This window comes from Python bivittatus, unplaced genomic scaffold, assembly GCF_059951505.1.
Source record: "Python bivittatus isolate LINGU-HERP-01145 unplaced genomic scaffold, Pbiv_v1 ctg000480_np1212, whole genome shotgun sequence".
Lineage (NCBI taxonomy): Eukaryota > Metazoa > Chordata > Lepidosauria > Squamata > Pythonidae > Python > Python bivittatus.
Window position 1 is genome coordinate 55,815,570 of NW_028277075.1, and position 25,864 is coordinate 55,841,433.

At 39.3% G+C, this 25,864-nt stretch overlaps 1 protein-coding gene across 7 annotated transcripts in view; it reads left to right on the top strand.

Annotated features, from left to right (window-relative positions):
• The window catches only part of STK33 (serine/threonine kinase 33), an 80,578-nt gene that overhangs the window by 26,573 nt on the left and 28,141 nt on the right, over window positions 1-25,864 (top strand). For 2 of the 7 annotated variants that reach the window (XM_088145974.1, XM_088145973.1), the window contains exons 3-5: window positions 12,375-12,664; window positions 22,016-22,135; window positions 23,977-24,090. In XM_088145974.1, the coding sequence (XP_088002100.1) occupies window positions 12,375-12,664; window positions 22,016-22,135; window positions 23,977-24,090 (524 nt within the window). Of the gene's footprint in view, window positions 1-8,796; window positions 8,854-12,374; window positions 12,665-22,015; window positions 22,136-23,976; window positions 24,091-25,864 lie in introns of those variants that run through there. The other 5 variants (XM_088145976.1, XM_088145975.1, XM_088145977.1 and 2 more) reach the window with 3 other exon arrangements.

The following is a 25,864-nucleotide window of genomic DNA, read 5'->3' on the forward strand; positions in this document are numbered from 1 at the left end:
GAAAAATGGATGTAAGATTATTGATCTCCCCAAATATACACATATATAGAATATTATAAAACTTCTAAACACCATCAATATTTGAAAATGATTTTGTGCATTGTGGGAAAAAAAACAAACTTCCAACCATAACTGGCTAGAAATCTTTCTTTTAGATCAAAAGATTAGAACAAGAATTTTCTAGTTAGGCTTCACATAATGAAGGGGATTTTTAAGCATTGGGGAAATGACATGGTGATGGCCTTTCAAACAAGGAAATGAACCCTTTCCCTGTGAAAATGAAATCTTGTTCATTTCTCAGTTACCTTTTAAGCTTTTCAACCTGTCAGTGAAATTGTGTAATCAAATAACAGCATGCCTGAGGCTTATTGCCTTTTCTTGAGAAGTGGTATCATCAGATGATGTGCTCTATTGATTTTAATCACAAGGAGCCAGATTCCTTAAACTTAGAATATTGGCTTCAGTGGACTTATTCTAGAATTTATGTCATGTAAGATCAGAATTCTGTTTCACTTAAGAAAAATATGATCCAGTGTAAAGTAATAGAATATCATAGGCAAAAGAAAATAAATACTTTTCATGTAAAGTATTCAAATAGTGTTTTTCTCTACCCAATTGCTAAATTTGTCAGCTATTTGCTTCCATTTTTATGACATTAAAAGTAATGTTGATGCTCAAATGAATATACTGTTTTTCCTTTTCCTTTTCCTTTTTAAATCTATTATACTTTGTATCAGAGCCCTACCATGTATTTACTGCTGTGCTAGAATTGCATTTTCCATTTTTTAGCCTTTTAACAGAATTTTCCTTCCTAGGGGATTACCACTTTGACATGGGAGGTCTGAGGAGCTTCAGTAACACTGAGAGCAACACAGGCCAGAGTGAGAGTTCTCACAAGGTCATCTTTATCGTTAAAATCAAAAGGGGACAGGTGAAGCAAGGAATAATCCTCAACAGGGGATGAGAGGAGGTGGGGCTATACACAACAAGGGAAACCAATCCATCTAGAAGAAGGAACTGCAAAAATCAATGGCAGACCACTTTATTGTTGCCAAGAAAACTGGATAGACATGGCTAAAACATTTTAAATATCTTGAGCACCAGATGATGAATCCTCAAGTCAGAAGGCACTCCTCTTGTTATTGGGGAATAATATTAAACTCTGACAAGTAAATCTGGAGGTGGTGAAGTAGCCAGACCAAAATCACAAGGAAGTCTGATTGCTCATGCTGCCATTGTTGAAAGAAGAGTTTCCCATTATGCAGAGACATACACAATTGGTACATGGAACATGAGAAACATGTACCAAGAATAAACTGAAATTGTCAAGGTAGAAGTGAAGCACACTAACTTAGAAGTAAGTGAACGATGGTGCCAGAAGGGGCCATTTTAAATCAGATGATTATATGATATACTTCTCATACAGGGCATGAGAGCTTAAGGAATGGAGTGGCAGTGATATTCAAAAAGAACATTGCTAAGTATGTGCTCATTTATAACCCCCAAATGACAGGATTCTTTGTATTAGAATTAGTGGATATCAGGTGAAAATTGAAATCAAATTGACTAAATAATTGGAAGTGGAAAATGGAGAAGTGCAATCTAATTAGCCTGGACAGTTCAAATACAGAACAGAACAGACATGAGACCAGGGTCAAATACATAGATTACTCTTAGAAGACATGATGAAAACTCCTTAATCTCACAACACATGGACAGACTTAACCATACTTTCAACTGGGAAACTGTCAGCATCTTAGACCAAGCTAGATCCAAAAATGCGAGGGAATTCCTGGAACCTTGCTACTCAGACAAGGCAGTCATCAACAGGCACATAGAGATAAACAACATCTACACACCATTCAAAAGAGGCAATAAAAAGGAAACAAAAGACCAGAATACCTCCTTATCAGCAATCATCACCCAGGTAAGTGGAGATAAACACCAAGATTATCACCAGATAGATATTCATGCAACAAACAATGACCTAATCAAAGAACTACCAGGAAGAAAACACACACACATGCACACAGACACACACACACACCAATGCTGGCAGGGCAAGCCACTGTATATTAACAGAGAGCAAACCCCACTCCATTCTAGCACTGAAGATGTTACCTAGCCAGGTAATGAAACGTTTGCAAGAAAACAACCAAGCTCAGAGAACCCCAAGGACTCCACAGCAAGATTTGACCTGGAGGACACATACCCAAACAATGAAATGTAAGGAACAGACTTACTTTATGTAACTTATGTGAAAGAGAACTTAGAACCTATGGGTAGCTGTAAGAGCTACTGTGGAAACTGAAACAGAAAATAAAATACATCCCAAAAATTTCAAAGGAAAATATCCAAGTGGCTTTCAGATCTAGCTAGATAGCCAAAGTGAGATGGGTGGTGACAAATTTGAAATATAAATAAATAAATAAAACAAAAAGTTAGAAAATGGAAGATTGGGCAATAGAACATACAATGATTGCACGCAGACTTTCAGTGCCAGGCAAGAAATGATAAGGATACTTCAGAATAACAGACAGAGGGAAAGGTGCAACTACTTAAAGAGTCACCTTAACTTTAAGTAGATTTCTTAAAACAATGGCATCTTTTTTCCAGGCTTGCACCTAGAAAATGAATAGAGAGGTGTATACAGGGACAAAGCACTGCTTCCTAAAAGCGCTGCCTAAAAGTTGGGCACTGTGCTGGAGAAGTAAAGAGTAGATTAATTCTAGGAAGGAAAGCAGTGGCAAACTCAGACATGATAATTGAGAATGAGGCTATTTCTACAACAACAAAGATCAGAATAGTTAAAGAAATGGTCTATTTGGTGGTAAAACTTTAACTGGTTGAGGAAACCTGTTATAGTAAAGTTATAACAATCTTAAAGTCACTTGTGACGGTGCTAAACAAGTGATGGTTATGACTGGTCCTTGTACTTATGGCCATTGCACCATCCCCATCATCACATGATTGTGATCTGGGTACTCGGTGCTCAGCTTGCAATTACGTCATTGCAATGTTCTGCAGTTACATGGTTGCTATTTGCAACCTTCTTTGCTGACTTCCTACAAGCAAAGCCAATGGGGACACTGGGAGAAGGTTGCAGATGGTGACCACATGACATCCTCACTTAATGACCTGCAGTGATTCACTTAATTATGGCAATGGTGAGTGCTGGAATTTCCATTGCTAAGTGGCACAGTCACATGATGTCACGCTTTATGACCGGATCGCCTAGCAATGGAAATTCCAGGCCCAATTGCCATTGTTAAGTGATGACTACCTCTATATACTTTTAACATTTGTAGAATATTTTAATCATCAGTATCTCATTTTATATATTGTCATCTTAGAATTCTTCTTAGATTGGGCAGTGCACTGTGAAATTTCTGAAAGTAAATGATGATAGTAACTGATACAAATTGCTGGTTTTCATTATCTTAAGAGGACTGAACAATTTTTGGATCTGTTCAGATTTGTTATTAGAACTGGAGATATTTCATGTCAGCCCTTCAGGGTAGATCAGACTAGGAATCCAATGTTATGTAGGTCAGTGCTACTTTTATTGTAAAGCAACAGTAACAATCCTGCAAGTCTGAATGCGCTTCCCCTCTCCCTTTATCTTTGTGGGAGGGAGGGAGGGAGGGAGCGAGGAAAGGGAGGGAGTTGTCTGAGATGTTTACTCAGGGGACATTCCTGCCCCAAACTCTTTTATCAGACTGTTGTCTTAGTAGTGGCTCTTCCTCTTGTCCCTCAAGGCCATTCCCTCTTCCCTCTACATTTGTTAGGATCAACCCATGGAATCATTGCTCTTCTACTCTTCTACTTTAATATCATCCCAGATATTCTCGCATGTTTTCCCCTAATGTCTTCAGTGGTCTAGTAATTTTTTTTCTGTTTCCTCTCTCCATTTACATTATTTTAGACATAGCCGTAAATCCCTAAACCCTTTGCAAGATAATAAACTATTTGTAGGAAATAAGTTGATAAGTTTTTAATAGGCATGTCAGCTACATAGTGGATTTACAGTCTGGCTAGAAGGTTGTAGATATTAAGCATTGTTTGTATAACTTGGCTGAGTCAGCAAATGAGTATCAGTATCTGTGATTTGGAGAAATGTAGTTGTGGACTCCTAGAAATCAATTTTGGGTTGCTGGGTAGAAGGATGGTAGTGTACATGAAAAACAAGTTTTTTTCCCACTGTTTTATAATTCTAAAACCCAGAGTCATCCAATAATGATGGGGATTCAGGATAGAGAAAAAGAATTATGTCTTCATATGGTATATAACTGAACAACAATAGTTGCAAGCTTGGATGGCTGTAGAAGAGGATTAAGCATACTCATGCAAGACAAGGCTATCAGTATTATCATCACTTTTGGTATCATATGCAGTATGCCTCTCGATAGGAATTGCTGGCGAATAAGAAGAAGAGGGTATTTTTATAATCTTAATCCAGGGTGGATGAAGATGGGGTGGGGGAGAGAACGAAGCATTCTATGTCCAGTTTATGTCAGCTAGAATGGAATGGTATCTGTGTCACAGAATAATCCTTTCTGGACTTTGCATGTATCAACAGTGGCCTGAGTGGATTGAAGGCTGTGTTTTTCCCCTATCCAAAATCAGTGCTCCTTGCACTGATGGAGGCCAGCTGGGATGAATAAACACATCCTTCACACTTCAATATGGGTTGAGGGTGGGGGACAAAATAATGCATTTTTAGAACATTTTAGAAAATTTCATACTGCCATTCAGGTAATGATTTGATCTGTATTGTCATAGTGAAAAATCTGAAGGGAGGGGAGAGAAATTTTTAGTAAATTGATTAGTATAGTAAATTAATGAACTGAAATAAAATAAATTTTATATCAGTGGAGAATTGTTGTGATTTATACGTATTTTGTTAAAAATCCAAGTATATAGTGGAATTGAATAAATGTAACCTGTCTGCATAATACAGTTTTATCGATTAATGCCTTTAGCCTATAACCACATGCCCCAAATATTCCTGAATACAAAATTTAAATAGATAGGTGAGAATGCCTTCCTGTGAATAGATAACAAAAGCTTTTAGTTTTCTTAGTAGTAATAAAGGGGTAGCCAATTACACAGTATTGGCTTGAGCTATTTTATTAATATGCAATTATTGCTTGTAGGGATGAATAACATGACACTAATTCTTTAGCTCACAATGGACTTCCTATAGCATTCAAGACTAATCTTCCTTGTAAAGATTTCCTAGATATTTTCATTTTGACTGTTGAAAGCTTTTGTCAGTTTAGAAAGAATAATAATAAATGTTTTCCCCTGCTTTTTTTTTATTATCAGTCTTACATTTGATTATGTTGCCTTGTTCTTTTTTGGTATGTTAGGAATGCTTTCAGATGGATTCTGAAACAAGAAGAGCACAAGACTGACCATATGATATGGTTTGTTAACATAAAACATTTTAAGAGGTTCTTTAAGTTAATTATTCCTTGGTACATGTGGGGTAGACAAAACACACTCTCTATTTGCACAGTTGACTATTAAACAATTGAGTGTATCATATGTCATGAACAACTAATTTCTGTGTTGTGCTTCGTGTATCCTGAACATTTTATGAAGTGTTAATAGTGAAGTAAAATTTAACGTGTGGAATATACCTTTTTTTCTTACATAGTGAAAGTATTCTATTTCTTTTCCCTACAAATGAAAATTGGACAAAAAAAGGGGGGGGGGCACTGAAGGCTGCATAAAGCTGTCAAATGTCAATATATTCAATTAAAACATAATTTTGCCTGTTCAATACACACCTGTTGTCACTTCTGAATCTTCCCAAATGACTTGCTTTATTGGAAAATAGTTTGGAAGATCCTAAACCTACTGGTGCTTTGTTTTAAATACTATAGCTGAAAAGTATTACTAAGATAGACACTGACCATTTGCATGAAATATGGAATAAAATATCAGAATATCCTCTCTTAATAAATTAGTGCTGTCGTGTCTGAAAAAAATGATAAACGTGTGTTGTATGAATTTAAGACTAATTCATATTTATTGGAAACCTCAGCAGATGGTTTGGAAGGGTAGGGTTGCAATCTTTTTTATTGGAGGGAACTTTGATACACGTGAATTGGGCTTGCTCTCTAGCAGTCCCCTTTTGTGTTGATGCTCAAACTATTATTAATGTGATTTGCAAAGAGAAATAAGTTTAAAGTTAATATGATTTAAATGATTTACCAAAAATCTTAGTTTATTATGAACTTTGGGTTCATTGAGCTTAGAATATAGTGAAGAAGATAGTTTTGCTTTGTTAGAAAGAAACTACTACTTCAGATTTAAACTCTTAGACTGATGACGTAAGATCACTTTCAGCCTTAAATTCACTATAGCAATGAAATAAACTAACCTCTGTAATTCTGCAGCAACAAAGTTTAATTTGTTGTTTCCAAACTGAATTGACATTATATATTTATTGTAATAAGTATAGTTTAATGTTTACCCATTTATTTATTTTGGGTTATTTTCCTTTATAGTTTCTTTTTGTTGGGTGATTTTTTTTGTACATTTTTGGGATATTTTGTATTTTTTTCCTTAGAAATTTGAATATTATACAAAATGAAATATAAATAATAAAATAAATAAAAAAGGAGCATTAAGGGCAATTTACTAAGATTTCCCCTTACCTAGACTTGGACTTAATATGAATTTCATGTTCAGACACTTTGCAAACATCACACTTTTATTATTTTACAATTCAGGGAAGAGGCTTCAAAAAAAGAATAAAGGGATTTGCTGGGAGATGCAGAAAGGGGTAATATACAGCCATTCCTTGTCTTGCTAAATTGCAGTGACAGATGATGCAAGACAACAAAAGGAAAGCATTAGCTTCGATGATCATCAGAAAGCAAACTAGAATGCATAACCTCTTGCACAGAATCTTTCTTTCTTTCTTTCTTTCTTTCTTTCTTTCTTTCTTTCTTTCTTTCTTTCTTTCTTTCTTTCTTTCTTTCTTTCTTTCTTTCTTTCTTTCTCTCTCTCTCTCTCTCTCTCTTTCTTTCTTATTTATTAAATTTGTATGCCACCCATCTCCCCCAGAGAACATGAATTTAAGAATGATTGAGTGCACATTTAGGTGTGGATAATTACATATTTTAATGCACAAAGCTGATGGGACTAATACTGGATATCTTCAGAATTAGGTTATACAGCTTCATTTATCCCTGTAGGTATTAATCAAATCTTATTCATTCTGTACATTTTTGATGTAATCTTCTTCATAGATATTATTCTTGATTTTTAGAATCACATAGAGAAGGGGAAAAGGGAAAAATCCTGCTAAAGTAAAAAACTGCTGAAGTAACACTATGTCAAGGAAAAAATAGTTATAAAGAAGTACAAATTTTGAGATAACACCTATGAAGAAGTAAGAATCAAGGGATATTTTGAGAGCAAAAGTGTTCTGTTCTTGAAGAGAAAAGAAGTGTAGCACTATTTATTTGGGTTTAGATCAGCCTTTTTCTCCAATTAAGTGCATATGATACCCATGTACAGTGGAACCTCGAGTTACGAATTTAATCCATTCCGTGACTCTGGTTGCAACTCGAATTGGTTGCAACATGAGGCAAATTTTCCCATAAGGTTCAATGTAATTACCGTTAATCCGTTCTGGTGTCCGTGGATCACGCGTCAGGGGTGGAAAACCAGCCGCAGACCAGGCGTCAGGGTGGAAAAACGGCCGCGGACCACGCGTCAGGGTGGAAAAACGGCCGCAGACCACGCGGCAGGGGCGGAAAAACAGCCGCGGACCACGCGGCAGGGCGGAAAAACGGCCGCGAACCACGCGGCAGGGCAGAAAAACGGCCGTGGACCACACGGCAGGGTGGAAAAACGGCCGTGGACCATGTGGAATGGGCGGAAAAATGGCCGTGGACCACGTGGAACGGGTGGAAAATGGCCGCGGACCACGAGTCAGGGGTGGAAAAATGGTTGCGGACCACGTGGAACGGGCGGAAAATGGCCGCGGACCACGTGTCACGGGAGGGAAAATGGCCGTGGATCCGGTTCGTAACTCGAGGTGGTTCGCAACATGAGGTAAATTTTTGGGGCCGGAGCTGGTCGTATCTCGAAAAATTCGTAAGGGGGGGCGTTCATAACTAGAGGTACCACTGTATTTAATCAGGTGTGTGGAAGCTGGGGGAAGGGAAAATTGCCCAAACTTGAAATAGATTCAATTGATTTTGGGTGATTTTTCTTTTCCTCCAAGCCCCTTATGCCACTTCCTACATTATTCAGTAGAGCCACACAATATTATGGAGTGTATTTTTCTAGGTGTACAGGCAACTGCGGGAGCTGTCATGGGAGCAGTAACAGTTTATTCTGTGAACTTCTTTATTCAGTAACTTCAATACTTCAGTAACTTAAGGATTTGAAACAATATGTTTTTGGAACTACAGGGGATGCTGAACCTGCCAAAGACCCATGACTCTTGTCTAAGACAAGCAGTTCATAGTATAGAATGAAGCATTAAAGAACTAAGTTTTCAAAACCAGTAGAATTATATATGGTCTGACAAGCCCTGGCTTAAATAAAATGAAATGAGATCCAAAGGCAAGATTTCAAATTCTTATCAAAGATTGCAAGTTCTGCGAACTCATACATCCTTATCAAATATATCTAATTATGCAGAACTCTGTTTTGATTTCTTGTGATTTTATTGTCTTTTTAGATAGCTCATGAACATTAAGAGGATTGAATCTAATCTATAGTTTTGGCATTCAGTGGCATTCAGTGATTTCTATCTATCCAGTATTGCTCCTATTCCCTTCCATGACAATATTGCCCATTTCATCATGGGCCTCACTTTATGAGGTAAGACGGTTTTTTTAAAAAGTTGCATTAACAACTTCCTTTCTGTCTGGGCCAGACGGGCTGGCGTGGAGGAGATTAGGAGGGGGCTTAGAACAGGCTGGAACATCACTGTGATTATGGGTAGGAGGAGATATGGCAGGAGGCAGGGGGCAGCTGTGCATGGGAAAAATGGCCCCAGTGTCTTATACTAGTTCTGGCCTCCTGTATTCAATCCCATTTCCCAACCATTAGACTTTCAGAGACTCTGAGTTTTGGTGGCTACTGCTGCTGCTAAGCACCAGGTCAGTCTGCAATAAGTCCTCCATCTGTGTCATGGATGGCTGACTTGGCATGCCTCACAAGGTATGGTTGGGCATGGAATGGGGAGTTCCCCTCTTGGAGATCTGCATGTCTGGATTTTGGGTGTGACATCAGCCAAGGGCTTGGTGCAGGAGTGGTGGAGTAACTATGGTCATCAGGGATAATCTGCTGGTGTTCAGAGGTGCTCTCTCATAGATAATTGGATGTGAGACCCATTTATTAAGAAGAGCTCTAGGGATCAGTTGGGACTGTTGCTACTATACCAGACTCCCTTGCTGCACAGCAACTTCCTTCCTGAGCTCCTGGACTCCGTGTCTGGAATAGTGATGGAGTTCCCCAGGCTTATGGTCTTGGTGGACTTCTACCTGCCTTCTCTGGGAGCAGAATTCATGGCACTGTGCTCAGGAGTTCATGGCCACTGTGGCAGCTATAGACATAACCAAGGCCATCAATCGCTTTATATATAATGGTGGTTATATGGTGGATCTGGTTTTTCTGTTGGGACAGTAGCAGAATGATCTGGAGTTGGGAGACACTGCCATCACACCCCTGTCATAGTCAGATCACTGATTGCCTTGGAGTTCTCTGGTGCTGCTCACTTCCACAGGAGGTTGGACCAATGTGTTTAGTCCAACCCAGGCCCAATGGACCCTACTAGGTACCGGGGGAGCTTGGGGTTGTTCCTGAAGATCTGTTGCATGGTCTGACTGAAGCCTTAGTTGCCGCCTCACATCAAAAAATCAAAGCTGAGGCTTTGGATTGGTTGCACTTATGCATTCTGTCACAGATCCTGGGGCTTTCCCTGGTTTACAGAGGAGCTGAGGGAAGTGAAACTGGAGAAGAATGCCTAGAACAATGCTGGAAGACAATGAGGGATGAATCTGAGCACAACCTAGTACTACTATTAAGGCCTACTTTGTGGCATTAAGGGCAGCCACACATTAATATTTCTTCACTCTTATTGGATCTGCAAATAGCCATCTGATGGTCCTGCAAATAGCCAACTTGGACCCTCTTGAGGAAAGCAGGACCATAGGCTTACTGTGATGAATATGCTAGGTACCTGTCAGATAAAGTTGCTCCAAGTTGGGCTCTGGCCTTGATGGAAGCCCATAGGCTTACTGTGATGAATATGCTAGGTACCTGTCAGATAAAGTTGCTCCAAGTTGGGCTCTGGTCTTGATGGAAGTCCCATCAAGCTCAGTCTGGCTTGGTTATCTGGGATGAGGTTGATCCTGCTAGTCCTGATTCAGTGGGCAGGGTTCCTAGAACTGTAAACTCAGCCATCTACATCCACGACTCTCTTGGTCAGCTAAGGCTATGTGGTTGGGTCATGGCAGTGGCGAATTCTTCCTTGAGAGAGGGGGTGTTCTGCCAATGCTCAAGGAGGGATGGTTTACCTCCTCTTCAATAAACGATAGCTGGACCTGATCATGTTGGATAATTTTGGTCCTGTCTCCAACTCCTTTCAGTCAAGTTTCAGACCTAGGTATGGGATCAAAATGGAATTGACTGTGCTTGTGGATCACCTCTGCCGGGGTTAGGATGGGGGTGGTGTGTCTATCCTAGCTTTTCTTGATCTCTCAGCAGCCTTCGATACTATAATAATGACATCCTTCTGAGGTGGTTTCGGAGTTGGGAATGGAGGATATACAGTGTTGCATTGGTTCTCCTTCTTCTGGGGCTAGTTTCAGTCAGTGTTGATGGGGGAGAGAAATCTAGCCCATGGCTCAATACTCTCTCTTTACCAACTACATGAAGCTGCTGTGTAATATCATTCAACACATGGGGTGAGGTATCATCAGTATGCTGATAGTACCCAGCTCTAACTCTCCACCCTGGGCCAACCAAGTAATGCTCTAGAAGTTTTGTCAATATCTGGAGGCTATGGGGGTCTGGACAGGGAAGAACAGGCTGCACCTCAACCCTAGCAAGACTGAGTGGCTTTGGATTTTAGGATCTGGAGTTTTTCCATCTTTAGTTTTGGATGGGTTTGCACTACCCCAAACTGGTGTGCAATTTGAAGGTCTTCCTGGACCCACGGTTCCTGCTTGAGGAGCAGGTGGCAGCCATGGCCAGGAGAGCTTTTGCACAACTTCATTTTGTTCACCGATAGTGCCCTTTCCTGGACCAGGACACATTGCTTATGGTCACTCATCACTTGGTCACCTCTTGAGTGGATGACTGCAATGTGCTATACATGTGGCTGACCTTGAAGAGTACCCAGAAGCTGCAGCTGGTTCAGAATGCAACAGTGTGAGCAGTTAGAGGTACACCTTAGTGCACTTATGTTACATCTCTGCTCTTTGAGCTGCACTGGCTTCCAGTGTGCTTCAGGGTGCAATTCAAGGTGCTGAGGGTCACCTATAAAGCCTTTCATGACATGGGTCTGGGATGTTTGTGGGACAGCCTCTCCTCAATTGTTTCTACTTGTCCCATTTGGTCTGGTGGGAGAGGCATATTGTGGGTCCCATTGGTTAAACAATGTCATCTTGCTGGATTCAGAAGGCATGCCTTTTCTGTCTCAGCACCTGCCCTTTGGAACACCATTATCCCCTGAGATTAGATTGGACCTGGCCCTGCCAGCTTTTTTAAAAGCCTTGAAGACCTGGACGTGTTCCTAGGCATAAGGACCAGATGGCTATTTGGTAGCCCATGAGGTCGCTGTCTGATGTAGATTTCTATGTCACCTTGGTTGTTTATTGTGGTTTTATCATGCTTGTTGTATTCTTTTTATAGCCACCCAGATTTGGATGGTGAAATGGGTGGTTATATAAATTGAAAAATAAAATAATAGTAGATTATAAAAACACAGTGCTATTCTTTCTGTTTTGTAAATTGAATATATCAAAATCAGCAATTATTTTCCCTTCAACATGTTCTTTTGTTGAATTTGTCATCTACTTTGTACCCTCTTACTATAGTTGCAAGGAGGTGGTACTGATGATACAACATTCTTATTTTACAGGAATTGTTTTACAGGCCCATTTTTGTTGATTATATTTTTAATACATGGGAAAATTTCCATAATTCTTTGTTGTAGCTTGCTTTGTGAATGAATATTTTGACAATGGCATTTTTCACCTTTGCTTCTCTAAGTTAGCTATACATATCAAGGGTCTGTCTATATTACAATATTGTTGTTGCTTGCCAGTCACTACATATTTTATGCCACCAGAAAAATTCCTTTTCTCACTTTCTTGTTCTGCTTCCTTCTACAGTGCATAGAGAGGTACCAATCTTTGTGCTACTATTTAATTTGCACAGCAGGATCCATACAACCAAACAAATGGCTGATCTCAGTAAAGAAGAGAAGAATGTAAAATGCATCGAGTGCTCTGCATCATTTCAACCAAGCAATGTTGTATTTTTTTGTCCCCATTGCAAAAAGGGTCCCATGTGCTCTGGAGGAGCTGTAATAGAAACCACAGATGCATCAACTGATAAAACAAATGAGAATTTAGAACCTGAAGAAGGCACCTCAAGTAAACAAATATCTTCTTTAGAAGACGTAAGCAAACAAAATTAAAACATTTTCTTCCCTCCTTCCCTCCCTCCCTCTCTGCCCTGCCCTGCCCTGCCCTGCCCTGCCCTGCCCATATTTACTTTGAAATTATTTTCTATGGCACCTAGATAACAATAGTTGCAGAAATTGATATACCATGTTACATTTGTCATCTATAAGATCCTCACCCACAAACCCAGCCAAATATGTCAAGACCATAGCCTTTGCCCTGTGAAATAGCAGTAGTCTTTCCTGAAAAATGTATCCTGCTCAAGCCTTGGAGGCAACTTCCTATCATTCTGAAGTGGGGGTGGGTTTTATAGGCATATTTGAGGGCTGAGAAATCTAGTTAGGGATGTTGCAGCATGTATCAATTGCCTGACTCCTATATAGATGAGTTACTCTTATTCCTTCTCTTATGGAATCCTATGACCACTGTACCTTCTCATTCTATTTTAAATAGGCAAACTCCTAGCTACTGGCTCAATATTTAACAATCTCTTTCCCAATCTCAAATTGAGTGCTTCATTTAACACAGTATTAGTAACTGAGGACTATCTGCAGACTATTCTGTTGCTTTCCCCCCAGCTTTTCTCAGTTCTTCTGACTGGGTCTGACTTCATGTTTTCAGATTATGATTCAGTTTCTGGAAAAATTCTTCTAATGTCTTAGTGTCAGTATGGGTTGGAATGCAATTCCTAGCATTCATCAACAAAAAGCTGACCTCTTATGTGTTGGTGCATACTTCAGTTTCTCCTATGTGGAAAATAATGAACTGAGGAATTTGCTTGTTAGGGATGTGTTATGTTTGGGTTCTTTCATGAATTCAGTTTAATCAAGACAGAATGTATTTATTACAAATACATTTGCAGCCATTTTAAAGCATTGGTTTCCTTTTGCCTTGTTTATTTATATAAAGAGTCCTCTGTATTTGTATCCCTAGTTGCAAGATAGAAATCAAATTAGTGAAAGAGATGATAGGTAGCAGACTACATTAGATAACCCTTTTCAGATTCAGAATAATCTATTAACTCTTCCCCAATTTTAATTGTTCCATTTTGGCCAAAGTATTACAGAAGGCCTGAACGGATGACATCTCCAGTGAGAGGAAAAGAAATCAGAGAGTAAAATCCTATTGATTCTCTGTGATCTCCTACAGCATGTGATATAATTGATTCTGGTAACTTGCTGAAGAGGTTCTAAAATAGGTATAAAGAGCATGTGGATATAATGATTCTGCTACTCTCTGCAGAGTTGGTTCTAGAAAGTGGCACCAAGGAGTTTCTGTTTGATCCCATGGTATTTTGGATATCTTATCCTCCATGCTTTTCAGTGTTTTCAGCATATGAAGGCAATGGAATAGGTCATCCAAGATTTTGCAGTAGGGTATTTTTTTTCCTAGGCATTTAAATTTGAGAGATACCCTGGGCTACTCTGTATTTTTAATTGTTTCCTCATGTTATTGATTTTGACAATAAAGATTACTTTGACTTTAAATGATAATATGGTTAAATTATATATGATTTAAACCATTATATGAATTGATTATATATTTTAATGTATTGCCATAAAATAATTTTATGTTTACAATTGCTGTTAGTGGAGTAGAATGGTGGTATGCAAATATTTTAGTGAAGGATAGAATACAGGTAGTTTTTGACTTATGGCCATTCGTTCAGTGACTGCTCAAAATTACAGTGGTGCTGAAAAAATGGACTTATGATTTATGCCCGAAGTTACGGCCATTGCAGTGCTCCTGCAGTCACATGATCAAAATTCGAGCACTTGACAGCCCACCCACACTTATGACCACAGGGGCGCTGCAACTCCTCCCACCCGCCTATATCCTCCCCAATCTATGCCCCTTTGGCTGCCCTGTTCAGTGGCACTCGTCTGCAGCAGCATCAGGGCTGGGGCTGAAGTGCAGGCCCAGGGTCTTCAACAGTCTCAGCTAGTTGCCACTGCCCCCAGGCCTCTACTTTATCCCCAGTGCTACCACTGAATGCTGCCTCAAGCCCAGCACCATTGCACAAAGCCCCAGTTGCCCCTGCTTCCCTGCACTTGACAGGCTCTGCCGTGCCCAGCTGACCTTCACCATTTTCCTCCCACTGCTGACAAGGCGCACCTGACCTGACCCTACTGTATGCAAGGCAGCTGCTGGCCATGCCAAGCCTTCTTCCTGAGGCCGCTCATGCTGTTTTCCAAGCTGCCTGCACCATTTCTTCTCCAAATTGCATGCCCCATTCTCATGATCCTTTGGAAACCTGGTCTTCCCCAGTGCTCACAAGAACAGGCATGCTATTTGGAGAAAGAATGGGGTACACTATTTGGAGAATGAGGTCTTTCAAAGCACAGCAAGAACGGAGCTCCTGCCTTTCCCAAATAGCACACCCATTCTTGCGAGACCTGGGGAAGACCAGAAGGTTTCTGAAGGATCGCAAGAATGGGGCACATGGAGAAGGAATGGGGCACACAAATTGGAGAAGGAATGGGCCATGCGATTTGGAGAAGGAATAGTGCAAGTGGCAAGCTGGGTGTGGCAGAACCTGTGGAGCACAGGGCAGCAGGGGCAACTGGGGTTTTGTGCAGTGGTGCTGCGGTGGCTGGCCACGGTGTGGGGCTTGAGGTGGCATTTCTCAGTGGCAGCGGTGGTGCTGGGGCTGAAGTAGAGGCCTGAGGGCAGTGGCAGCTAGTTGAGACTGCTGAAGGCCCTGGGCCTCTACTCCAGCCCCAGCCCCGGTGCTGCTGCTGACAAATGCCACTGTGTAGGGCAGCCAAAAGGGCATAGATGGGGGGGGGGAAGATAGGTGTAGAGAGTTGCACTGCCCCTGCAGTCATAGGTGGGGTGGCTGAGGCTTCCAGGAGTGGCTGCGGCTTTGCGCTGCACTGCAGCACCCCCCCATCTCATGTGCGGCCTTTACTGGGCCTCCCAGGGCCTCCTCCACCCCCCTGCAGCACCCCCGCGGTCCTTACCTGGGACTCTCTTTGCTTAATAACCCGTGATTCTTGGTTAACGATGGCAACTGGGAGTGCCAGGATTGCAGTCGCTAAGTGATGTGGTCACATGACATCTCGCTTTATGACTGCATTGCTTAGTGACAGAAATTCCGGTCCCAATTGCCGTCGTAAGTTGAGGACTACCTGTACAAATATTTTGAAATAAGTAATGAATGACTACACTGATTTTAAAAGAGACTCCTGTTTTTCTAAGGTAAAGAAAAAAAAAGTAAAAGGCCTTTACTTTCATTTTAGCCCAGTACAGTCAGTTTTGTTCCTTTTTGGGTGGTAGAACTGTATTTGTCTCCTATTGTAATATTGTTAGAAGTGTACATTTAAGAGTAGACTTAAGACAAAAATTTCAGAAAAAAGAGTAATTTATTTCTTTTTGTAAATTAGTTTCTTTAAAGAGGCTCTCTTAAAATGAAGCAGGCAGAGCTTAATACAATCATATCATATTTGAACATGCCACGAATGGCCAATATCTGAGATAGAAAATGATATTCAGATAGTATGACAGGAATGGACAATTTCTGAATCAAATGAAGGGTCACCAGATGCTTGGCAAAAGGAGGAGATGTCCTTCTTTTTGTGCTCATGTCTTCCATCCAACAGGCATAGCCTTAAAATCAAATACTGTCCAGTTTTTTGAGTGTCTTGAGTTTTTTTTAAAAAAAAGACTGTTTCTATAACAAGAGTCATTCAAACTTTCAACAACATAGATTTACATTATTTATTTCCTGATTCCAGCAGTTGGCTTCAATCCAGCCCCTTCAAGTTTATGATCACTGTAGTGTGTAGATCATATGACTTGTCATACTTTTCTGTGGTGAAATTTGAAAAGTGTGTCGTTGCTGATTCTATATTATTGCTAGCATATGTTCTTGAAAATACAGATTTGTTGGAAAAATAATGCGACTGCAAAACCAGTCTTTGGATGCTAGAAAAAGTAATTTCATATACATGTAGGCCTAAATACTATTTTTTTGCAATTTTTCACTGTAATTTTTGTTGCGGATGCCAAGAAAATTAAACAATGTGTCCGACTCCCCCCCCCCATTTGTCCTCCTTTCCAATTGCCCATGTCTTCCTTTGCTTGTTCAGTTATCTGGTAACCCTAATCATATGCCCTGCCCCCATATCCTGAGATTAACATTGGACCATTTGATGGCTGGTGTGGGTCTTCCGGGCTGTGTGGCCGTGGTCTTGAAGTCTTGTTTCCTAACGTTTCACCAGCACCTGTGACCGGCATCTTCAGAGTGCAGGAGCACAGACAGGAGCAGTTCTCTCTGTGCCCAGGGTGAAGTGACCCTTCTGTGGGTATTTATAGAGATCTGGGGTGTGTGTGTGGGTGGGGTTGGGTTACTGAGTGGCTGCTTGTTTTGGAGTCAGCATCTGTGTGTATTTTCCTGGGGATTAGGCAGGGTTTTTTCTTCTACTGAATTGTTAACGAGGGGCTGCTGGGGGTGATTAGCAAGTTCATTGTGTGAACTGTTCACATGTCCTGGTGGTTGAGCTGAGTTCGTTGACCTTTTGCAGGCTGTATTTTTCAGGATTGGTAGCCAGGTTTTGTTGATTTTTAGACTCTCCTCTTTTTTATTGAAACTGTGCTGGTGTTTGTGAATCTCAATGGCTTCCCGGTATAGCCTGGTATAGTGGCTGTTGGTGTTGTCCAGTATCTCTGTGTTTTCAAATAGGATTTTGTGTCCAGTGTGCTTGAGAGCATGTTCAGCTACTGCAGATTTTTCTGGTTGCTGTAGTCTGCAGTGTCTTTCATGTTCTTTTATCCTGGTATGGATGCTGCGTTTTGTGGTCCCGATGTATACTTATCCGCAACTGCATGGTATGCGGTATACTCCTGCAGCGGTGAGGGGATCCCTTTTGTCTTTTGCTGATTTTAGCACTTCTTGTACTTTTCTGGTGGGTCTGAAGATTGTTTGGAAATTGTGTTTTTCCATCAGTTTTCCCATGCGGTCTGTGACCCCTTTGATATAGGGCAGAAATACTTTATTGGTGGGTGGCTGTTTTTCTTCTTCAGTCTCATGTTGCTTTCTTGGTTTGATGGCTCTTTTTATTTCATTCTTGGAGTAGCCATTCGCTTGTAGGACCCAATTAAGGTGGTTAAGTTCAGAGTTTAGGAATTGGGTTTCGCAGATCCGATTGGCACGATCCATGAGGGTTTTGATAATGCCTCTTTTCTGACGTGGGTGGTGGTTGGAGTTTTTGTGTAGGTACCGGTCTGTGTGGGTGGGTTTTCTGTAGACTTTGTGTCCTAATTTGAGGTCTGGTTTGCGTATGACCAACGTGTCTAGAAATGGAATTTGGCCATCCACTTCTTTTTCCATGGTGAATTGTATATTGGGGTGGATGCTGTTTAGGTGGTTCAGGAACTTCTGTAGGTCTTCTTCATCCTGACTCCAAATTGCGAAGGTGTCATCCACAAATCGGAACCAGACTGTTGGGGTAACGGGTGCGGTTTCTAAAGCCCATTTTTCAAAATGTTCCATGTAGAAATTTGCTACGACTGGGCTCAGGGGGCTTCCCATGGCGACGCTGTCCATCTGTTCATAGTACTCATTGTCCCATAGGAAGTAACTGGTTGTTAGGCAGTGCTGAAATAAGGCTGTGATGTCTTCTGGAAAGATCTGTTTGATGAGTGCCAGGGTGTCCCTCACTGGTACCTTAGTGAACAGGGTCCTACAAGCGAAGGGCTTGTTAGTTAATTGGGTCCTACAAGCGAATGGCTACTCCAAGAATGAAATAAAAAGAGCCATCAAACCAAGAAAGCAACATGCGACTGAAGAAGAAAAACAGCCACCCACCAATAAAGTATTTCTGCCCTATATCAAAGGGGTCACAGACCGCATGGGAAAACTGATGGAAGAACACAATTTCCAAACAATCTTCAGACCCACCAGAAAAGTACAAGAAGTGCTAAAATCAGCAAAAGACAAAAGGGATCCCCTCACCGCTGCAGGAGTATACCGCATACCATGCAGTTGCGGATAAGTATACATCGGGACCACAAAACGCAGCATCCATACCAGGATAAAAGAACATGAAAGACACTGCAGACTACAGCAACCAGAAAAATCTGCAGTAGCTGAACATGCTCTCAAGCACACTGGACACAAAATCCTATTTGAAAACACAGAGATACTGGACAACACCAACAGCCACTATACCAGGCTATACCGGGAAGCCATTGAGATTCACAAACACCAGCACAGTTTCAATAAAAAAGAGGAGAGTCTAAAAATCAACAAAACCTGGCTACCAATCCTGAAAAATACAGCCTGCAAAAGGTCAACGAACTCAGCTCAACCACCAGGACATGTGAACAGTTCACACAATGAACTTGCTAATCACCCCCAGCAGCCCCTCGTTAACAATTCAGTAGAAGAAAAAACCCTGCCTAATCCCCAGGAAAATACACACAGATGCTGACTCCAAAACAAGCAGCCACTCAGTAACCCAACCCCACCCACACACCCCCCTCCCAGATCTCTATAAATACCCACAGAAGGGTCACTTCACCCTGGGCACAGAGAGAACTGCTCCTGTCTGTGCTCCTGCACTCTGAAGATGCCGGTCACAGGTGCTGGCGAAACGTTAGGAAACAAGACTTCAAGACCACGGCCACACAGCCCGGAAGACCCACACCAGCCATCGTATGCCGGCCGTGAAAGCCTTCGACAATACATTGGACCATTTATTAGAGTTTTTGTGGAGTTAATGGATGGGATGTGAGGAGGAGGTTGCAGTCTTAAAACTCACCAGAAATTAACAACAGACAAAAAAATGTTGGCCCCACTCTTTCCAGTGACATTATCATGTTATCTAATGTCCTTTTGAATGTTCAGGAGACTAGCCCTTGAGCCTCAAGATTCCTTGTCCTGTAGTAAGATATCAAATATTTAGCTGTGAGTTCTACATCTCAGGATGGCTAGTGGTATCAAAAGAAATATGCAGTCATTCTGGCAGGATATATGGGGTGTACTCTAAGTATGGGACCTTTTAGTTGTACTTGTCTCATATGAAACCTATTTATCATTTAATTGTTGGAAACCTTTCTTAGTTACTTCATTGTATTATAATATGCATAGCATTATACATATATTTGTTTCTCAGACATTGACTATTACATTAATTTAATCTTTAATTGATTAACTTATAAGTAAATATACAATCATTTCCTTTTAATTTGTATTAGCTTAGTTGCAGATGAGTCTGCTACTGTAATTCTTCTTTAACTTTGAAAATGGATCAGAAAATGCTGGATCATTCACAATAAAATAAGGTGGTTTTTTTCCTCTTTGGCTATCCTTGAATTTTGCATACAAAGGGTTTTAAAGTATGTATCAGTTTTTTAAAACCTGATGTTTGTATAACTAAAATGACATATTCCTTTTTATTCAGGCTGCTCCAAATCTGCAATATTTAAGCACAAGCTCAATTATAAAAACATTTATAAGTGTAGATTTTTTAAGTTGAATTCCTCATACATAATTCAGCTTCATTTTAAAAGGCATGTAAAAATTAGCCATTAGGCTTGATGTTCATTAGACTTGTATAGGTGATTATGTACATATGCTTGCAAAGTGTATGCTCTGCCATTGAGTGATGACTCTTATGGAATGTAACTTGTCTGCCTGAGAGTTAAACTAGATTTTTTTTGGAGAACACAAGACAAAGTAGGTCTGCTGCAGGATCCAGATATTGTGCATGGGTGTTCAAGATCCAGGCATACTTCAGGACTCAGATTCTGTGGGTAATTGGCTTTTTGGGTAATGTTTTCCAGAAAAGAAAAGAAAAATAGAACTGTTTGATTCAGCTTAATTCTGAATGGTGATTCAGAAGGCAGTCTGATTTGTTTCAGACTGATTTCTTGAATTTAATCATTCAGTTAAGAACCAAAACTCCCATTGATTATAATGGGAAATCAGTAAACATTTCTGTATTCATTTCTATTTGACATAATTCAATTTAAAGGAATGGAAGTAACTTATTAGGCGTATAAGCCTGCCCAAGTATACACAAACAGCTGCAGGTGTTTTGTTAGAGAATTATTTATTTAAGAAGGGATCTGCTGATAAACTATTTCTTGGCAGAATTGCATGAAACGTGTTACAAAGGTGACACCTCTGATAGGCTCAAGCTTGCTAATTTGTAGATTTTAAGTTTGGAGAGCTTGATATAACTACAAAAGTAACATTTGGGAGTTTCTAAAAAAGGTACATTATCTCCTTAATTTTCTTTAAAAATACTTCTGATAGAAATTCTCAAGAAAATTGTCATGAAAATTTCAGAAAGGTAGCAGCAGCTGTGCTGATAAAAACCCTTCATTTTGCTTCCCTTCTACCCTTTTTGGGGATTTTGGGAGGGTTGTATGAAAATGGAAACATAATAGACATGTCCCACGGCATAAAAACTGTACTATTTCAGAAAAATAAGGGATGTGTCTATGACATAATGATGAATAAAAAGCAATTTAAGTTTGTTTTTTTTAAACTGGAGTTATCATTGAAGTCACAAAAACTGCAACTGAGTGTGTGGATGGGTGCTCAGCAAACAGTGGAAGAGGCAGAAGGCTTGGACATACAATATGGCATTTTCCAAACAAACAGCAAATATTACACTGTCCCAAATCTCTCCAGGACTAACAAATCTGTTCTAATATTTATGTTTTAGAAAAGAAAAATAGCAAAGAGCACTGCAGCTGAAGAGCCTGGTACAGTATAGAAATTGAAGTAATAGAGCTGCCTCTTTCCCTTCCTCATCTGTACTTTGAAGTTCTCCTTATATTTCTCCCCAAACACTCAGTGTATCATTTTTTGCAAACAGACCGGCTCTGGATCCCTATGAGTCTCTGAAACAGACATGTACACAACCTCAGAAGAGGTCAGATCCTTTGCTCGGGAGGAGCATTGCTTTGATTTGAACCTCCCCTGGATATGTCTGAATCAGGCTGATTCGATTTAGGATTCTGTTGATTTTGAGTATATCTCAGTTTTCACCATTAATTGAAGCGGAACATAAACATTTGACAAAAAGTTAATGAATTTAGATTTCCATAGTTAAATGGATTAAAACATGTGTGGGGGGAGGACCGCAGTTCCAGAATAACATGTTGCTAGAATATTTTCTCTATTATATAAGATAGATTTATGCTGATGGATTTTTTTTAAAACCTGTTAAGTATGTCTTTTCTAGTTCTCGTCCCACTTCATATATTTTCTTTACTTGTAATAAGTTACATAAAATGTGTTTCATATGCTTGAAGCTATTTAAAATAGTATATAGTCCTTTAAACAATGGCTTGTATTTTAATTTCATGCTTTTCTTTTTATGTTCCTAAAGATGTCAAAGGCAGACTTAACAGACTCTCACAGAAAAATGCTCGTTACCTCAGGCATTCGTGGCAGTATTGCAGAATGCAAAGTCCCACATACACGAATAGATGATGGAGCAGCTATTCAGGTTTGTAATTCTGTATCCTTGTGAAATTTTGTTGTAACTTTTAAGTATGATATTATAATAAAGAGATAATGGTTTAGTTTATTTAGTTTCTTTGGAAAAAAGTTTAAAACCATAGTATGGAAGTATCTAAAGTCATGAACAAATTATTGAATTCTCCAGAAATCATCAGTCTGAAAATTAAACAAAATGAAATACATTTTGGACAAGCTTAAGTTACCATATTTAGAACATGTTTTTCAAAGTATTTGTGTAGACTACTTCTCTGTACTCAGAGAAATTAAACCAACCTGGCACACAATCAGATAGACTGCAGCTAAAAAATTGTTCTAGGGATTTTTCCCCCATTGCAGCTATGATTCAGTTTCAGAAGACAAGCTACTCTATGTTTAATAGAAGTGGCTTAAAACCAGCATGTTTTATTCAAACACAAGGATGATAGTTGTAATTTTGATAATTTATTCAAGATAGCAAAGCTGACCACATAACTTGCTCAAGGAGACAACAGAAACGAGATTTATTTTTAGTTGTGTTGTAACGCACACACACCTTTTACACAAAATTAGATTTTACTACGGCAGGCATCCCAGGAAGACAGAAGATTAATTTTGGGTCTGCATTTCTGAAGCACCGTGTTAGCTTTAAGGGAGGATGAAGTAAGAAGAGGATTGTAATTTCAAAAGCAGGGAAAAGAAAAATGATGGTGTGTGTGTGAGGGGAGGGGGGGAAGCCTAGCCTTTTTAAAAAAGACTCTTTCTGAAAATCAGAGAAGGGGGAGAAACAATCCAAAGCTGTAAGGATGGGCATTGAGCTGGGACTCAGAATACTGGACAACTGAGTTTTGCAGAAAAAAAGGAACTGATTATGAAGAGTGAACATAACTTAAAGGAGATTTACAGGAAAAAGACTATTGCTCAGGAAGCTCAGTGGTTCAGAAAGCTATTGTGCCAAAGAGTATACCTGGGAAGATAATTTCTGTGAATGCTTAAAAACTAGAGAAATGGAGACTGCTTAACAAAAGGGAGGCATTTGTACTTGCAGTGTGATATGCAGTACTTCTTGAAAAAGCCATTTAGAAATTCAGGGGTCTCCATAGCCAATTCTTTGATTAGATTAGAATGAAAGGAAAGGATCTGGGTAGTGAATGGGACTCCTCCAACAGAAAAATTTGTCCTAGTTAGCAATGTTTGTTATAACTAAACATCATAGATAAAATAGAACCTTTTATGAAGGCAAACGTACAATTGGTGATGGAATTTTGTTCTCTAGCAATGCTGTTATCACAAAGTCTGATTTTTCTAGTTGCATTTTTTATATTGTTACTCCTGTCCCATAATGCTCTTAGTTAGCTAGGGCTAAAGGTCAGCCTGTCAAATATTTCTGGATTAAAAAAGGCAAGTTGCTCATGCAGCCCAGGCCATTTGTACAGTGAAGTTAGAAGTAAAGAAGCTGTATTTATATCCATATTTTTAAAAAAACAATGTGGTAAGAAAAATGGCATTAGATTTAAAGGAATGTAAATTAGAATGGATTACCTTAAACACCCCAAGAGGCATTAAACTGGAAACAGAGGGAGCTGCTTATAGTAAGGCTTTAGAAAAAATGAGGAATTCGAATTATTTTCCTTTTCTCATTCATTCATTTCTGTTTGTCCCTTCCATTGCCCTGTACTTTGTTTTTCTTAATGCATAAAACATCATCTACATGTAATTGTGCATATTTATCATCTCCCTAATACACATTTGCTGATTTTTTGAAACAAAACTCACTTTTTAATATCTTTCTTTTCTATTTTGTTCTCTTTACCATTTCTTTACTGCTGTTATTCTCTTCTATTTCTGCAGCAAATTTATTCTTTTGGAGGGAAATTAGGACAGGGCAGCTTTGGTGTAGTGATTGAAGTAACACACAAAGAAACAGGCATAAAGTGGGCAATGAAGAAAGTGAACCGGGAAAAGGTAAGCATTGTTTGTAATAGATTAAGAGTTTTTTACCTTCTTGGCAATGATTACCTTATTTTAACATCTCATTTGAATAGCCATACTATAATTATGAGCCTTAAGCCTCTACTGTTATTGGGGAATATATTGATTGCTGTGTACTTACTATTTCTTTAACTTTTTATGGGAGACATAATAATGTTAATTTGTTTTGGCTGTCACTATGGGACTGCAGATATGTCAAATGCATTAAAAGGTTTCAGACTGCAGCATAGCTTATTGTACAAATCAAGGTATTTCATTACAATAAATGTTGTGATAAAAGACTGCTTTTAAAAACTTTAATAAGTGATATTGGCAATATCAAATATGTGATGATCAAATTACGAAGTATGTGTGTCCAACTCATATTGAGTTAAGCACTTTCAAAGAGGATCATGTAGGACATATGAGATTAAATCCTTAAATTTTTAACCAGCAAATATCACTAGGAATGGATATCATATTTAAAAAAAATAAAATGAATTGAGGACTTTCAAAGGAAAAACAATAATGAGAGCAATGAGCTTTAACAATTGATTTAAAGATTTTTAATGAAAATTGGCAATTACAAAGCTAACCAATCATAGATACTAATAGTACTAGCAAGTGTATGTAGATGTGACTTAGAAAAGACAGAAGCAAATATGTTATTTGCTGTTCTGGCAAAAATTGAATATCAAGCTTAATATGGGAACAGTAAATGGACATGAATGAAATTTAATTAATTTTAGGGACATCATTTTGTAAATGTGGGTGGTTTTTTTGGATTGGATGATTTAAGAGGACGTATCTTAGGTGTTTTAATCTTTGTTTAAAAGATAACACTTAGATATGGGGGATGGGGAGGAAAGAATTTCTGATGGGTAAGGGAACAGTTAGTAAGAAGACAGTAAAAAGGAATATTTCTCCCTTTTTTCTGCATGGTTTGAGAGACTGTATGCAGCATAAGGAGAAGAAAGGTTCATATTTCTTTTTCTTCCTCAAAATTTAGTAGTTTCTTGACTTCTGTTTTTTCCTCTTCCCAGATTAATAGCTATAGGAAAAACAATAGACTGAATCTTTCATTAGAATCTTTAAAGCATTAAGAATAGCCATTCAGGAAAAAATGGATCTTCTCACCTTTTCTATCTTGGTATCATTAATAGTGAGTAGGTAGGAAGATTTCATTAATATATGGAGGTACAGTACTTCCCAGATTATGTGAGTTCTGATGAATTCACTCATTTAACTCTCTCTCTCTCTCTCTCTCTCTCTCTCTATATATATATATATGTGTGTGTGTGTGTGTGTGTGTGTAAAGGAGTGCAGTGCATTTAGGAGGTGGGAGCTTTCTGGCATCTTTCATGTGGCAGGCAGCATACTTAGAAGAATCAAAGGAGAGCAGCATAGCTCTGCTGAAAGTGCCTGGCAATGCAGTCCAGAAGTAGCAGGGACTAGGCATAAGGTGGGCATCACATCCTATGTGATGAGAACCAAGTGTATCTAAGTATGTTGGTTCCACCAAACTCTTTCTGTACCCTTATCAGCTAAGGAAATGTTGCCTAGTTTAGATTCCCACATATGCAAAAATTGACTTTCATATGTCTTCCAATAATGTGAAAGTTATGTAACTTTGAGAAGCGGCTATAAACAGAATCTCTTTCTAATCAGATAGTTCCTTAGAAAGCCATGCCTAAGGTGGTCAACACTGGTCAAGTGATATGGGAAACAAGATCAGGCAGAAGAGAGTACAGTAGCAGGGTTAGCTGTA